General features: G+C 47.1%; 2 protein-coding genes across 11 annotated transcripts in view; one reads left to right on the top strand and one right to left on the bottom strand.

Annotated features, from left to right (window-relative positions):
• The window catches only part of TAF8 (TATA-box binding protein associated factor 8), a 41,132-nt gene extending 29,988 nt beyond the window's left edge, over window positions 1–11,144 (bottom strand). For all 8 annotated transcript variants that reach the window (XM_009205168.2, XM_009205169.2, XM_017957859.2 and 5 more), the window contains exons 1-5: window positions 11,077–11,144; window positions 10,153–10,309; window positions 5,796–5,894; window positions 5,409–5,471; window positions 3,911–4,035 (exon numbers count right to left, since the gene is read on the bottom strand). In XM_009205168.2, coding sequence (XP_009203432.1) covers window positions 3,911–4,035; window positions 5,409–5,471; window positions 5,796–5,894; window positions 10,153–10,309; window positions 11,077–11,121 — 489 coding nt within the window. In that variant the 5' untranslated portion in view covers window positions 11,122–11,144. The remainder of the gene's footprint in view (window positions 1–3,910; window positions 4,036–5,408; window positions 5,472–5,795; window positions 5,895–10,152; window positions 10,310–11,076) is intronic.
• Window positions 11,145–12,658: 1,514 nt separating this feature from the next.
• The window catches only part of CCND3 (cyclin D3), a 125,039-nt gene continuing 123,218 nt past the window's right edge, over window positions 12,659–14,479 (top strand). For all 3 annotated transcript variants that reach the window (XM_009205162.3, XM_021936567.2, XM_009205160.3), the window contains exon 1: window positions 12,659–13,155. The gene's annotated coding sequence lies outside the window, so the exon portion shown is untranslated. The remainder of the gene's footprint in view (window positions 13,156–14,479) is intronic.

The following is a 14,479-nucleotide window of genomic DNA, read 5'->3' as shown; positions in this document are numbered from 1 at the left end:
TCTAAGTTCAGGTCTCAGATAACTTTAAAAATTGTGCTATTGAAAGCTGGGCACAATGGTTCACGCCTATAATCCCAGTACTTTGGGAGGTCGGGGTGGGCGGATCATGAGGTCAGGAGATCAAGACCATCCTGGCTAACACGGTGAAACCCCGTCTCTACTAAAAATACAAAAAATTAGCCAGGCGTGGTGGCGGGCGCCTGTAATCCCAGCTACTTGGGAGCCTGAGGTAGGGGAATGGCGTGAACCCGGGAGGTGGAGCTTGCAGTGAGCTGAGATCACGCTGCTGTACTCCAGCCTGGGCAACAGAGCATGACACCATCTCAAAAAACAACAACAACAACAATTGTGCTATTGGAATAGAGGGAAAAACCAAACTTCTAGGACTCTCATGGAGAGCTAATGTCTTAAACATTGCTAAACCTTGTTTTCAGAGTCAAGATAAATTATTTCTTTAGAACTATTGGCAACTTTTAATACGGGGGTAAAATAAACTCCTGTGAACAAAATTTGGAGCATATTGTTCCTCTCTACCTGATTTCTCCAGAATTTGGAAACTATTAATATTTCTCAATTTATGGCAGTATAGCTAATTGCAAAAGTGCAATAAGAATCTGTTTTCTTTTGTAACAGGACACAGTTGGAGAAATTGGTTATTTTACCAAGGCTTTGACTGGAATGGCATGCTTTCTTTAAAGAATGAAAGATGACTTATATAGCCAATTAAAGCCCACTGGGGAATCTGGCCTTATACCCTGTCCACACAGAGTCCCTGTACAAGGTTCCTGACCTGTGGTAAGTAAAGAATGTCACTTTCAAACAGGTTCAGGAACTCCAAGCTATCTTGGGACCTCAAGAGGAGAGAAATTTGCCCAACTCATAGGTATCTGAGGGTACAAACCCATGGCTGGGCTTGCTTTGAAAAAGTCTTATCTGAGATTCTTCATGGAACAGAGTTCTATCAAAGTCAATTTAAAAAGTCTAAGTGAAAAATAATTATTCTTGCTGCACTTTATGCAAATAATGGGGCCAAGTACAGTAAGACTAAAGTTTATTTTGTAAACAAATCATTGTATCATGATTTGTTTTTAATAAAAATGGGGACTGGAGAGAGAAAAATTATGCTTTAAAAGAAAAACTATAGTACACTGTTGTTAGCTGTTCTCGGCGTTTTTTCTGCAGTTTAGACTAAATTCTAAATTCTTTGTGGGTTAGAAGTCCCCAGACTAGTGCTTTCAAATCTTTGTTTTTAAAATTGGGAATTGTACTCCTCATCCAAGGACTCGTTATTTACCTTATAGTGGGCTGTTTCACTTAAACACTGTAGTAAAACTATAGAGTACTAATGTTTCTGCCATGCAAACCATGAACACCCAGCCAGGCCTGCGTGAGTACACTCAGACAGTTGCAAACCAGTTCCACTCTTCTCACCTTGGGGTTCACTCCCATTCCCACAATGTCCCCTGTCAGCAGGAAGAAGCCAGAGCAATCAATGGCCTTTTCCCATCTTCATAGCCTACACCTTAAGATTAAGGTGTTATTAAAACCCAAAGGGAAGGACTGAAACCACCTTCACAAAATTATGACGAGACAGTGAAAGAAATCTAACTTAACTGACTCCATCTTGCTTCTACCCTCCAAGCTGTCCTTGTTCATTCCTGGGCGTAGGCTGAACTAACTTTGGGAGAAACTTAGTTTAGAGTTAAACAAAGACACTCCTTTTCCCAAAGCAGACCTCCATCTTGCCTGGAGACTAGATTGCCTTTGTAGGACTAACATTAGCCATAAGATTAGAAATTATGGTTTAGAAGTCATGCAGCTGGAGGCTACAAGATTCTGACCCTCCCTAAACTGTTCCTAAGATCAGTGCTTGAGGTATCTTGGACTTGATGGATCAGCTGGCCCCACCCAGATCCATAAACTGGCTCATCTGATCTTGTGGCTCCCACCCAGGAACTGACTCAGTGCAAGAAGACAGCTCTGAGTCCCTATGATTTTTTTTTTTTTTTTTTTTTTTCCTTGAGACAGAGTCTCGCTCTGTCGCCTAGGCTGGAGTGCAGTGGCACAATCTTGGCTCACTGCGAGCTCTGCCTCCCAGGTTCATGCTATTCTCCTGCCTTAGCCTCCCGAGTAGCTGGGACTACAGGCACCTGCCACCATGCCCAGCTAATTTTTTGTATTTTTAGTAGAGACGGTGTTTCACCGTGTTAGCCAGGATGGTCTCGATCTCCTGACCTAATGATCCCCCCGCCTCGGCCTCCCAAAGTGCTGGGATTACAGGCACGAGCCACCTTGCCTGGCCCTGAGTCCTTATGACTTCATCTCTGACCAATCAGTACTCCTGGCTCACTGGCTTCCCCCGACCTACCACATTATCCTTAAAAACTCTGCTCCCTGAATGCTCAGGAAGACTGATTTGAGTAATAATAAAATTCCAGTCTCCCCTGCTTCCCCTGCTACCACACACAAAAAAGAATGCCATGTGAAGACAGAAAGCTGGAGTGATGCACCTATGAGCCAAGAAACGCCAAAGAATGCTGGCCAACCACCAGAATCTAGGAAGATGCAAGGAGGGACTCCTCTACAGGTTTCAGAGGGAGCATGATACCTTAATTTTAGACTTCTAGCCTCCAGAATGGTGAGACAATAAATTTCTGTTGTTCTAAGTCACCTGGTTTGTGGCACTTTGTTACAGCAGTCCAGGGAACTAATAGAGAGATCTGATCAAGGGCAAGGACAAGGGCTATGTTGCATTAGCTGGGTAGCTACTACTCCCCTCTCCCCCACCCTGAGGTGTGGAGAAACGTCCAGAGGACGTGAGGGCTTGCTGCAGCAGCCCGCACGATGGCCATCACTATATGGTATGGAGGCAGAAGCAAAGGAAGTGTGGGAGAACACCTTCCCAACCGAAGGTAAAACTGCCATTCAGGCAAATTAGAACACATTCAAACCACAGAGGATAACTCATCTTCTTCTTGTTCAGACCTAGGGCTCAGAGTGATAAGTTCCATTTCATTACCATTACTAATTTTTATTTATTTTTGAGACAGAGTCTTGCTCTGTTGCCTAGGCTGGAGTGCAGTGGCGCAATCTCAGCTCACTGCAACTTCTGCCTTCCAGGTTTGATTCTCCTGCCTCAGCCTCCTGAGTAGCTGGAACTACAGGTATACGCTACCACGCACAGCCAATTTTTGTAATTTTAGTGGAGACGGGGTTTCACTGTGTTGGCCAGGCTGGTCTCGAATTCCTGATCTCAGGTGATCCATCTGCCTCGACCTTCCAAAGTGTTGGGATTAAAGGCATGAGCCACTGCTCCTGGCCGTTACTAAATATTTTTAAAGTAACTTTTCCCCCAATTGAAAAAATAATTTTCCTATTATGGAAAATTTGGAAAACTCAGAAAAGTAAACACAAAACAAAATTACCTAAAATCTCAACCAAAAATTACTATGAACATTTAGTGGAATACCTTTTCAGTCTTGTTCCTATGTGGCTATGTACTTTTGTGTTTCAGTAGGACAGGCAATACTGGGGTCAGCTTCAATTTCTTTGTTAATTACACTTTAGCTGGTAAACTTGAGAACATAATTCTCATTTGCCAAATTGTTTCTCAATGAGGAAAGATAATCTGAATTCTTTTTTTCTTTCTTTCTTTATTTTTCAAATGAGACAGGGTCTTGCTCTGCTGCCCAGGTTGGTCTTGAACTGCTGGGCTCAAGTGATCTTCCTGCCTCGGCCTCCTAAAATGCTGGGATTACAGATGTGAGCCCAACGTGCCTGGCCACATTCTGAGTTTTGAACCACCCTTTCATCAACAAACTTTTGGACTGGACTCTGCCGCATGACAGTCGGTAGAAACTGACTCCGTGCTTTACACCACACACAGCCCCAGTGTGGCTTCAACACTCACCGGAGTTTTGATGTAGGTGTGGGGATCAGGGAACTCAGGAAAATGGCTGGGGATGTGCGGCGGGTGGGGTCGGTTCTGCCCTGCAGTAAGAGCCTTGGGGGTCACTGGCTGATTGGTCACCGGAGCTGCAACAGAGTCACAACTGATTACCCCTCCACCCAAGACCCTGATTTCTACAGATTATGGTCTCTCCCCAAAGCTTCATTTTCTCAAAAAAATGCCAGACCTCAATTTTCTAAACAAGTTGCATTTTGTATTTCAATCCATAAACAGTCTTTGATGGCATACAATGCCCAGCCCTGCTGGCTAATCTTGGTTGACATTCCTTTTGACAACAATCTGCCCACAAGCCTCTTAGGTAGAGGTGGATGGCTATGGCCACAGTAACTACGTAAAACAGCATGCTGAGGAGCTACGCAAGTTACATGGGCTGCTGGTTCTCTTTTCACAGACCTTGGATAACAAAAAGGAACAATGAGCTGGGGACAGTAAGTGTGAGCTTAATGATAACAAGAGGGGATTGAAAATGGCACCTTCCACTGCTATATGTTGAGAGGGAGTTTTTAAAAAAAATACCAACATGAAAAAAGTGACTTTAAAGAAAAAATCCAGGCCGGGTGCGGTGGCTCACGCCTGTAATCCCAGCACTTTGGGAGACTGAGGTGGGTGGATCACTCGAGGGCAGGAGATCAAGATCAGCCTGTCCAACATGGTAAAACCCTGCCTCTACTAAAAATGTAAAAGTTAGCCGGGTGTGGTGGCGGGCACCTGTAATCCCAGCTACTTGGGAGGCTGAGGCAGAATAGCTTGAACCTGGGAGACAGAGGTTGCAGTAGTCAGCCGAGATTGTGCCACTGCACTCCAGTCTGGGCAGCAAAGCGAGACTCCATCTCCAAAAAAAAAGAAAAGAAAAAAATCCAGTTAATTCTCTCCAGGTCCTACAAGCCCAAACTGGTTACTCGCCACTCAGCTTATGGCACCCAGTTTTACTTAAAGTAGAGGTCATCAAACTTTGTGTAAAGGGCCATATAATAAATACTTTAGGTTTTGCATGTGGTACAGTCTCTACCACAACTAAACTATGCTAATATAGCATGAAAACAGCCACAGATAATAAGTAAATATGGGTGCATTCCGATAAGGCTTTATTTACAAAAACAGGAGGCAGGCTGCGTTTGGCCCATAGTCCACAATGTACCAACCCTTAATCTAAGGAGAACAAGAACTTTCATTTTTCCAAGCAGCATCATTTGCCCTTCTGGGGCTAGAGCACAAGAAACACAGCAATATCTCAAAGATGGTTTACCTTTTGGTGACTGAATTTCACATGCTAATCCCACTAGCCCAAATAAAGATTATATTGTAGGTAGCCCCAAACATTGGAAGAGAGCCTGCAACAAGGAAATAGCTACTAATCCAATCTCTACCATAGTCAATTACTTCATTCCACAAGCATTAATTGATAAATTGCTAGGTACCTCAGTTCAAAGTCACTTACGAGCAGTGATGACCATCCTCTGAGACCGTTTTGCATAGGCAGGGAGAGTGTCCACATTGAAACCTAAGACACAGGAAAACAAAAATCACTGCCCAGACCACTGGATATTGAATACAGAAAGAATAGTAGTATTACGGACAAATGGCTTAAACTCTCAACTCAATGACCTTGCAGCCATGCAAAAAGCAGCTCTGGCAGAATTCCCCAACAGGGAATTATGAGGCCTCTTAGATGTGTTCAGAGGAATCTCTCTTGATAACTCTCTCAAGCTCAAAGCAAATCAAGAGAACCATGAGGGAAACGAAGAACACTTAGCAGACATGCCTGACTCCTAGGAACTTCTCTCTCCAGTTGCACGGAAGAACTGGAAACTGAAGGTATACTCACCCATCTCAACAAGTGTGACCACGATATCTGACAGTGTGGGCTGGGTCCTGGCTGTGTGCTCACAGTAAGACTTGGCACTTCTCCCAATTTCTGAAATGTCTAAGAGGGGATTAAAGGCATAAAACTTATTCTCGGTTCCTCAGAAAGTTAAACATAGAATTACCAGATGAGCCAACAATTCCACTGCTAGGTATATACCCAAATGAACTGAAAGCAGGGATTCAAACAGCTACTAGTACACCAATGTTCACAGCACCATGATTCACTATAGCCAAAAGGTAGAAACAACCCAATGTCCATTAACAGGTGAATGAACAAACAAAATGTGCTATATACACACAATGGAATATTATCCAGCCTTTAAAAGAAGGAAATTCTGGTAATGTTATAGCATAGATGAACTTTGAAAACATTATGCTAGGCCAGGTGTGGTGGCTCAGGCCTGTAATCCCAGCACTTTGGGAGGCCGAGGCGGGTGGATTACCTGAGGTCAGGAGTTTGAGACCAATCTGACCGAGAAACCCCATCTCTACTAAAAGAAATACAAAAAATTAGCCAGGGGTAGTGGTGATTGCCTGTAATCCTAGCAAACAGCTTGAACCGGGAGAGGTGGCAGTGAGCAGAGATTAGCCACTGCACTCCAGCTGGGTGAACCGCCTAAAAAAAAAAAAAGAAAAAGAAAAAAAGAAAAGAAAAAAGAAACATTATGCTAGGGCCAGGTGTGGTGGCTTATGCCTGTAATCCCAGCACTTGGGAGGCTGAGGCAGGTGGATCACTTGAGGTCAGGAGTTCGAGACCAGCCTGGCCAACATGGCAAAACCCCATCTCTACCAAAAATATAAAAAATTAGCCAGGTGAGTGCTTTATGCCTATAATCCCAGCTACTGGGAGGCTGAGAATGTTGAACCTGGGAGGTGGAAGTGGTTTACCGGAGGAGGTGAGCGAGATTACCTGCACTCCAGCCTGGGACACAGAGCAGACTGCATCTCAAAAAAGAAAAATATGTTAGAGTGAAATAAAGACAGATACAAAAGCAAAGATTCTACTTACATGAGGTATCCAGAGATGGAAAGTAGATTAGAAGTTACCAGGGAATGGAGGGGGAGGGAGAATGAGGAATTACTGTTTATGTTTACAGAGTTTCTGTTGAGAATGATGAAAAAGTTCTGGAAATACCGTGAATGGTTGCACAACATTGTGAATATACTTAATACCACTGAATTGTACACTTAAAAATGGTTAAAATGATAAATTTGGTTATGTGTATCTCACCACCACACACACAAAACGGTCTTATTCTCTGATGGGCAATTTTTGTTTCTTCTGCCTGAAGCTGAACCTCTATTTAAGAGTCACACTAAAGTCCTTTGGGGAAAAGGAAGGTTTCTAAGATGGAGTTTTGAAGCTCGGTTCTGTGAATGAGCTTCCAAGGCAGACGGGAGGTTTCACGAATACTCTGAAGCTGTGCTGAATTTTACACACAAAAAAAGCATTTTCTGGGGAATGGGTCCACAGATTTTATCAAATGTATAAAGGGGCCTCAAAAGGTAAAGAACTCCTGCTCTAGGGATAAAATGTTGGCTCAGATTTTAAGTGGCTCAGAAAATAAAAGCGAGTGGTGCTTGACAGGGAAGGGTATCTAACAGGGGACCTACCACCAATTCCCCTGCTACTCTGAGCAAGTCACTAATACCAGCCTCTATACATGACTTTTAAACTCTAAATTCCAAGACTGTTCCAAGAACTGCATTCTTATCCCTTGGGAACTATTAATTCATTCCTTTAGGACAAAGTTCAAAAAGTAGTGGAACCTGTGGTAGGCCCCAAAATCTTTTCTAAAGTCCACACAGGTCAAAACTATTTTCATAATAAAATTAAGTCATCATTTGACTTTTTCACTCTCATTCTCTCAGGTAGTTTTCCTGAGTCTATGTGACTTTTGATGACATCATGGGTCTGATGAATAACAGAATATGTAATCGTACATTCTTGTTTTCGAAATTTCCTTTTTCTTCTTCTTTTTTTTTTTTGAGACGGAGTTTCGCTCTTGTTGCCCAGGCTGGAGTACAATGGTGTGATCTTGGCTCAATGCAACCTCCACCTCCTGGGTTCAAGTGATTCTCCTGCCTCAGCCTCCAGAGTAGCTGGAATTACAGGTGCCCGCCACCACACCCAGCTAATTTTTTGTATTTTTAGTAGAGACAGGGTTTCACTATGCTGGCCAGGCTGGTCTCAAAACTCCTGACCTCAGGCGATACACCCACCTCAACCTCCCAAAGTGCTGGGATTACAGGCGTGAGCCACCACGCCCAGTCCCAAAATTTGTTTTTTCTAACGTGGCAAATACACATATACAAAAGCTATTTGGGGTCCTCAATGTTTATTAATAAAAAGAGATTCTGGCCGGGCGCGGTGGCTCAAGCCTGTAATCCCAGCACTTTGGGGAGACAGGTGGATCACAAGGTCAGGAGATCGAGACCATCCTGGCTAACATGGTGAAACCCCGTCTCTACTAAAAAATACAAAAAAAACTAGCTGGGCGAGGTGGCGGGCGCCTGTAGTCCCAGCTACTCGGGAGGCTGAGGCAGGAGAATGGCGTGGACCCGGGAGCCGGAGCTTGCAGTGAGCTGAGATCCGGCCACTGCACTCCAGCCTGGGAGACAAAGTGACACTCTGTCTCAAAAAAAATAAAAATAAAAATAAAAAGGGATTCTGAGAGCTGGGCATGGTGGCACATGCCTGTAGTCCCAGCTATGTGGGAGGCTTAGGTCCAGAAGTTTGAGGCCAGCATGGGCAACACAGCGAGACCCCATCTCTAAATGAATAAATATAGGAGTTCTGAAGCCAAAATGATTCAGATCACTGCTTTAGGAAAACATTTGGTATTTAAAAGTGCCAAACATCAGCTGCAGAGAATTACCTTGCCCAAGATCACCCTTCTTGGGGTAGCCCACATCTAGTGTTTGATCAAGACCTGAGTATAAAGGCAGGGCCTTTTCAGCTTGATGGGCAATGATGCTCCAGGGTTCCTGGCTAAGTTGTCCAGTTCTTTGTTTGGCCTGCATTGCACTCCACTTCTCCCTCTGCCCAAACCTTTCTCCTACTTCCTTTCATAGTTGTTGATCCCTAAGAAACACCATAAATACTTCCAACTCTCATCCTATCCCATCCCCCGAAAGTTCAAAACAGGGAAATATGTTGTACACGCAGAAAAGCCTCTGTGAGACCACACCCGGGCTTCTAAATCTCAACACATTTCCTTTTAAAAGTGGCTTTTCAGCTGGGTGCGGTGGCTCACGCCTGTAATCCCAGCACATTGAGAGGTGGGCGGATCACCTGAGGTCAACAGTTTGAGACCAGCCTGGCCAACACGGTGAAACCCTGTCTCTACTAAAAATACAAAAATTAGCCAGGAGTGGTAGTGCATGGCTATGATTCCAGCTACTTGAGAGGCTGTGGCAGGAGAATTGCTTGAACCCAGGAGGCGGAGGCTGTAGTGAGCTGAGATTATGAAACTGTAGCACCCCAGCCTGGGCAACAGAGTGAAACTCTGTCTCAAAAAAAAAAAAAAAAGTGGCTTTTCCCCTTCATTCTTTGTATCACACAATCTAGCATTTGATTACATAATGTGATGATATCTATTGCATGGGGAATTAGCCCTGACTCCCCAACAAAAGTCCTTAAGGGCACCCATAACTCACCAAGAGCTTATAATCTCCCCAGCACTGAATGTTTTATATATATATCTCACTTACATTCGCAACTCCATGAGGTACAAACTGTTATCTCATTTCACAAATGAGGAAATTGAGGTTCAGGAGATTCAGTGGCTTGCCCAAGCTATTAAGTGACAGAGTGATGATGTACACCCAAGTCTATCTGATTCTAAAGCCCGTAAGTCACTTCATTATGCTCTTTTCTGTTTTTGTTGTTGGGGACGGAGCCTCACAGGCTGGAGTGCAGTGGTGCGATCTCAGTTTACTGTAACCTCTGCCTCCCAGATTCAAGCAATTCTCCTGCCTCAGCCTCCCGAGTAGCTGGGATTACAGGCACCAGCCACCACGCCCAGCTAATTTTTTTTTGTATTTTTTAGTAGAGACGGGGTTTCGTCTTGAACTCCTGACTTCAGGTGATTCACCCACCTTGGCCTCCCAAAGTACTGGGATTACAGGCGTGAGCCACCGCGCTCAGCCCATTATGCTCTTTTCTCAACTTTTTACATTAAAAAAAAATTTTTTTCTCCCCTCTTAAGAAAAAAGTTTATCTTTTTCTTAAATCCTCTCAAACACTATCACAAAGCAGGGCACTGAACTGATGTTGGGGTTGACTCCAAGGACTAGTGTTTCTGTGTACTCACAGCTCTGCAGCATCTCTGTCAGCGTTTCCACGGATGCTTTCTCAGCACTCTCAAACCCTGCCTCTGTCAGCAAGGAGCTCACAACCACCTGCAGGGTTCTCCTCCGGGCCAGATGATAGTTATCGGCAGGGTTAGTGGACTGTTTACTTCCCGATCTCTGTGAAGCAGCAGCCCAGAAAGATTTTCATCCACAGGAGAAGGATGCAATCACATAGTTCATACGTGGTCAATGGCAAACAAAGTTCTTTTACTACTTTTATTTTAAAAATCAGTGCTTAATGTTTAGATTTACAGATCTTGGCCAACTGAGTAAAAATTGAGCACCCAAGGTGCTTTAAATACAGAGACTACTTTTCCGCCCACCTAAAAAGTACGGTCCCAGTGAGATAAAATAGCAGGTCTTTTACTTTCTACTTTAGCAGATTATTAGAATACACAGCTGAAGAAACACGCATGATGGGATTAAGACCTGTCCCCCAGAAAAAATAGGATCCCTCTCTTGTGCCCCCCATCTTCACACCATTTCATTGAAAGGGAAAATGAAAACAGTAACAAGAGGTGACGGCGAGGAGGACAAAAGAAAACAGCACGAAAAAGTAAGAAAGCTAAATGTTTTGAAACGGGAATGCCTTTCAACTTTGGCCGGCCAATAAGAAGGCGAAAATGGCATGTTCGGACCAATCAGGGGGTGTTCCGGGTTCCCAACCCCCAACAGCAAAGGAGCCAATCAAGACACAGGTCCGCCAACTCCGGCGGCCGCAGCCAAGTCCCAGGGAGGGGGCGCGTACGGCCTGAAAAGACCCTCCGCCAGTCGGAGCTCATGATGGGGCTGGATTTATGGGGCCTAGCTTGTTGCTCAGTCTAGGGGAAAGTTGCAGGATACCCAAACTCTCTCGGCTCCGGGTCCGCGCTTCTTGCCCTTACCGTTCCAGAGCCGCCGGCCCCAGCTGTGGCCGCCGCGTCGGCCATCTTGCTCTGGCGTAGTGTGCACGAGCGCGGGGCGCGATGGGACTTGTAGTCGCGGGGCGGGACGGGGCGGGGCGGCGTGCGCCCCTTGGTTTTCCGAAGCCCAGTCGGTTGGGGGACGCCTGCGGTGACCCCGGCTCACGTGACTTTTTTTTTTTTTTTTTTTTTTTTTTTAAGATAACAGTCTTCTCTGTCTCCCAGGCTAGAGTGCAATGGCGCGATCGCCACCTCCCGGGCTCAAGCGATCCTCCCGCCTCAGCCTCCGGAGTAGCTGGGATTACAGGCGGGCACCACCACGCCCCGCTAGTTTTTGTATTTTTAGTAGAGACCGAATTTCGCCATGTTGGCCAGGCTGGTCTCGAACTCCTGGGCTCAAGCAATCCGCGGCCTCGGCCTCCCAACGTGCTGGGATTACAGGCTTGAGCTACCGCACCCGCCTCACGTGACCTTTTGAAAGTGAAGTGTTCTGGGGCCTTAAGTGGCTTGGTTGTGGACCGGGAAAACGCGCTGGGTTTCACTGAGTTAAAAGAAACCTATTTTAATATGAAAATCGGTTCTTGTAAAGAGCACACTCCTGGAAGGACCCAGGAGGTCAACTACACTTGCAGGGTTTTCCAAACTTGTCTGATTATTAGCAACACCTGGCTGGGCCCAGCCCAATCCCAGTGACTTCACTCTGTGGAAGAGGGACTTGGGAATCTTTCTCATTAAGGAGCTCCCCAGATGATTCTCCTGAGCAGGTAATGTTGGGAAACACTGGAGCATCCAGCTTCGTGATTTTGTGCTGAGGGCCGCCCAGCCTGTCAATGGCCCACTTGGAGTAGAGCCTGGACTACCTAGTCCAAGTCTGTCGCTGCATCCTGCTGCCTTTGCGCCCTCAACCCGCAAGGATTTGCGAGGCAAGTCTGGGTGGGGCGGGAGACTTGTCCCTTGCCGCCTCACTCCCAGGGCGTGGGGTGCCCGCGGCTGCCAGTTGTTTTCTACCTGGCCTGTCAGCCCCTCTGGCTGCACCGTAATCGTCCCCATTTGCAGTTGCCTGGCAGGACGCAGACTCTGGGTTTGAATCCTAACACTAGCCAGGTGTGGTACTTCGGGCACTTGACCTAATCTTCAGTGTGTCTCAGTTTCCTCTTCTGTAAAACTGGGGGTAAGATGGGATGATACACAGAAAGGGTCTGTCATAGTGCCTGACGTGTAGTAAGAGTCAAGAAATTGGCCGGGCGCGGTGGCTCACGCCTGTAATCCCAGCACTTTGGGAAGCCGAGGCGGGTGGATCACCTGAGGTCAGGAGTTCGAGACCAGCCTGACCAACATGGTGAAACCCTGTCTCTACTAAAAGTACACAAAATTAGCCGGGCGTGCTGGCGGGCGCCTGTAGTCCCAGCTACTCCGGAGGCTGAGGCAGGAGAATCGCTTGAATCCGGGAGGCGCAGGCTGCAGTGAGCCGAGATCGCGCCACTGCACTCCAGCCTGGGCGACAGAGGGAGACTCCGTCTCAAGAAAAAGAAAAAGAAATCGCTCCTCATGATTTTGTTTACTTCCTGAATAGCACGTGGAGGAGTTGCGAACGCCGGGAGGCAACGGTCTGGGAACCCGTGCCGCCCCGGCCGGTCGCCCACACTGAGCCTCTGTGGCGCCCCGCCCCCTCACCTATGCCGTGTGGGGCGGGGGCTGCGGGCGGGGGTTTGCGGCGCCGGATGAGCCTCCTGGTCTCGCCGAGGATGTGCAGGGGGTGGAGGGGTCGGGCCAGGGACTGAAACTTGGCTGAGCAGAGCACCAGCCCCTTTGTCTCCTCCGCCCCCTCTTCCCCACTTCCTGCCCAGCTCGGGATCGGCGGCGCGGCGCGGACTTTGTAAACACTTCGCCCCTGCAGGGGTGGAGACTGGCTCTGTTCGGACGCCGGGGAGAGAGGTGCAATCCCCTCCTCGTGGCTGGTGGTTGCGACCACCCCAACTCCTCAAAGGCAGGCACCAGAGGCGGCGGGAGAGAGCGCTGGCGACCCCAGTTGGTGCTCCGGGGAGCTCACCTGCCGAGGAGGTAGGCTTGGGGGCTGGAGAAACCGGGGTAGATGGGATGTCAGCTCAGGCATGTCAGACCATGCGTTGGGGATCGGCGCTGGGTGGGTCAACGGGGTCGCTGCATCATCACTTCCCAGTTGGCACCCAAAGCTTGGCTAACTTTCCCACTGAGGGAGATGTTCTGCACGGAGTTGAAGGGCAGAGAAACCCCCAAAGGCCCTGAGCCGTCTGTATGTACACACATCGGCACAACCCCCTCCAGCTGATCTGGAAGCCCCCTGGCTTTACCGAGCTGTTGCTCTTCTCGTGCCTCAAAGATGGGGTGGAAGGCCTCTAGGAGGGCAGACCAATGTGGATGGGGAGTCTGTGGGTGCTCTGACCAGTGCACCGGGGTGAAATTGGAGGGAGGAACCCCTCAGTGGTGTCTGATTGGTACATAGGTGATGATCTTAGCCTCCTCTGTGTCTCTTGAAGTGTCAACAAGAGGAATAACTGAATACATTGGTTGCTGTTATTAAGGGAGCATTAAGTTATTCATTTGCATTGGTTGAACACCCACTATGTGCCTGGCATTATATGGAATGCTGAGGGTGCAATGATGTTATTTATCCACAGCTAATATGGATCACAGAACAGACATAGATATCAAGTGCACTGGCTGGGGTGACTGGGAAGGCTTTAGAGAGAAAAGGACATTTGAGTTCGATTCAGAAGGATGAAAAGCATAGAAGTCTTTGGGGGCACTTATTCCACAGAGCTGGATTGAATCCCAGCTGTGGTGTTGGACACTGGAATATAGGGGCAACCCAGAAACAATTCCCGCTCCCTTTAATCCACTGTCTAAGCATCAAGGGGATGAACAGGATGAGTCCCAGAAAAGGCAATTTTCTGGGCTGGGTCCCAAGAACCCAGGAATTCCCAGCTGGGTGCAGCTGGGAGGGTCCACCTGGGGGTGATGTGACAGTCCACACAATCCTGGGCACCCCCTCCCCATCCCTGGACTCTGAGACCGTTTCCTCTGACGAGTCCTTGCCCTCTGCCTACCACCTCATTTCTCTTTGGGACCAGACATGGATGGAGAAGTGGATCTCCCTTTGCTTCCTCACAGATTCTTCTGGCCGTTCAATTCCGGGGCTCCTTTGGGAAATGACTGACACACCAATTTATTAATTCATTCAGCACCTATTTGCTGTGGCCATACTCCATCTGCACAGGCTATTCCCACAGCTGTTGGGGATGTCATGGTAATCAAATCACAGTTTCTTCCGCCTGGAACTTAACACTGAAAGCTTCTCTGATAATTCTAGCAGAGTCCTAGTCTATGCCAGTCATTGAGATCATGA

This window comes from Papio anubis, chromosome 6 (genome assembly GCF_008728515.1).
Source record: "Papio anubis isolate 15944 chromosome 6, Panubis1.0, whole genome shotgun sequence".
In the NCBI taxonomy this organism is placed as follows: domain Eukaryota; kingdom Metazoa; phylum Chordata; class Mammalia; order Primates; family Cercopithecidae; genus Papio; species Papio anubis.
This window is presented reverse-complemented; position numbering and strand designations above follow the sequence as displayed.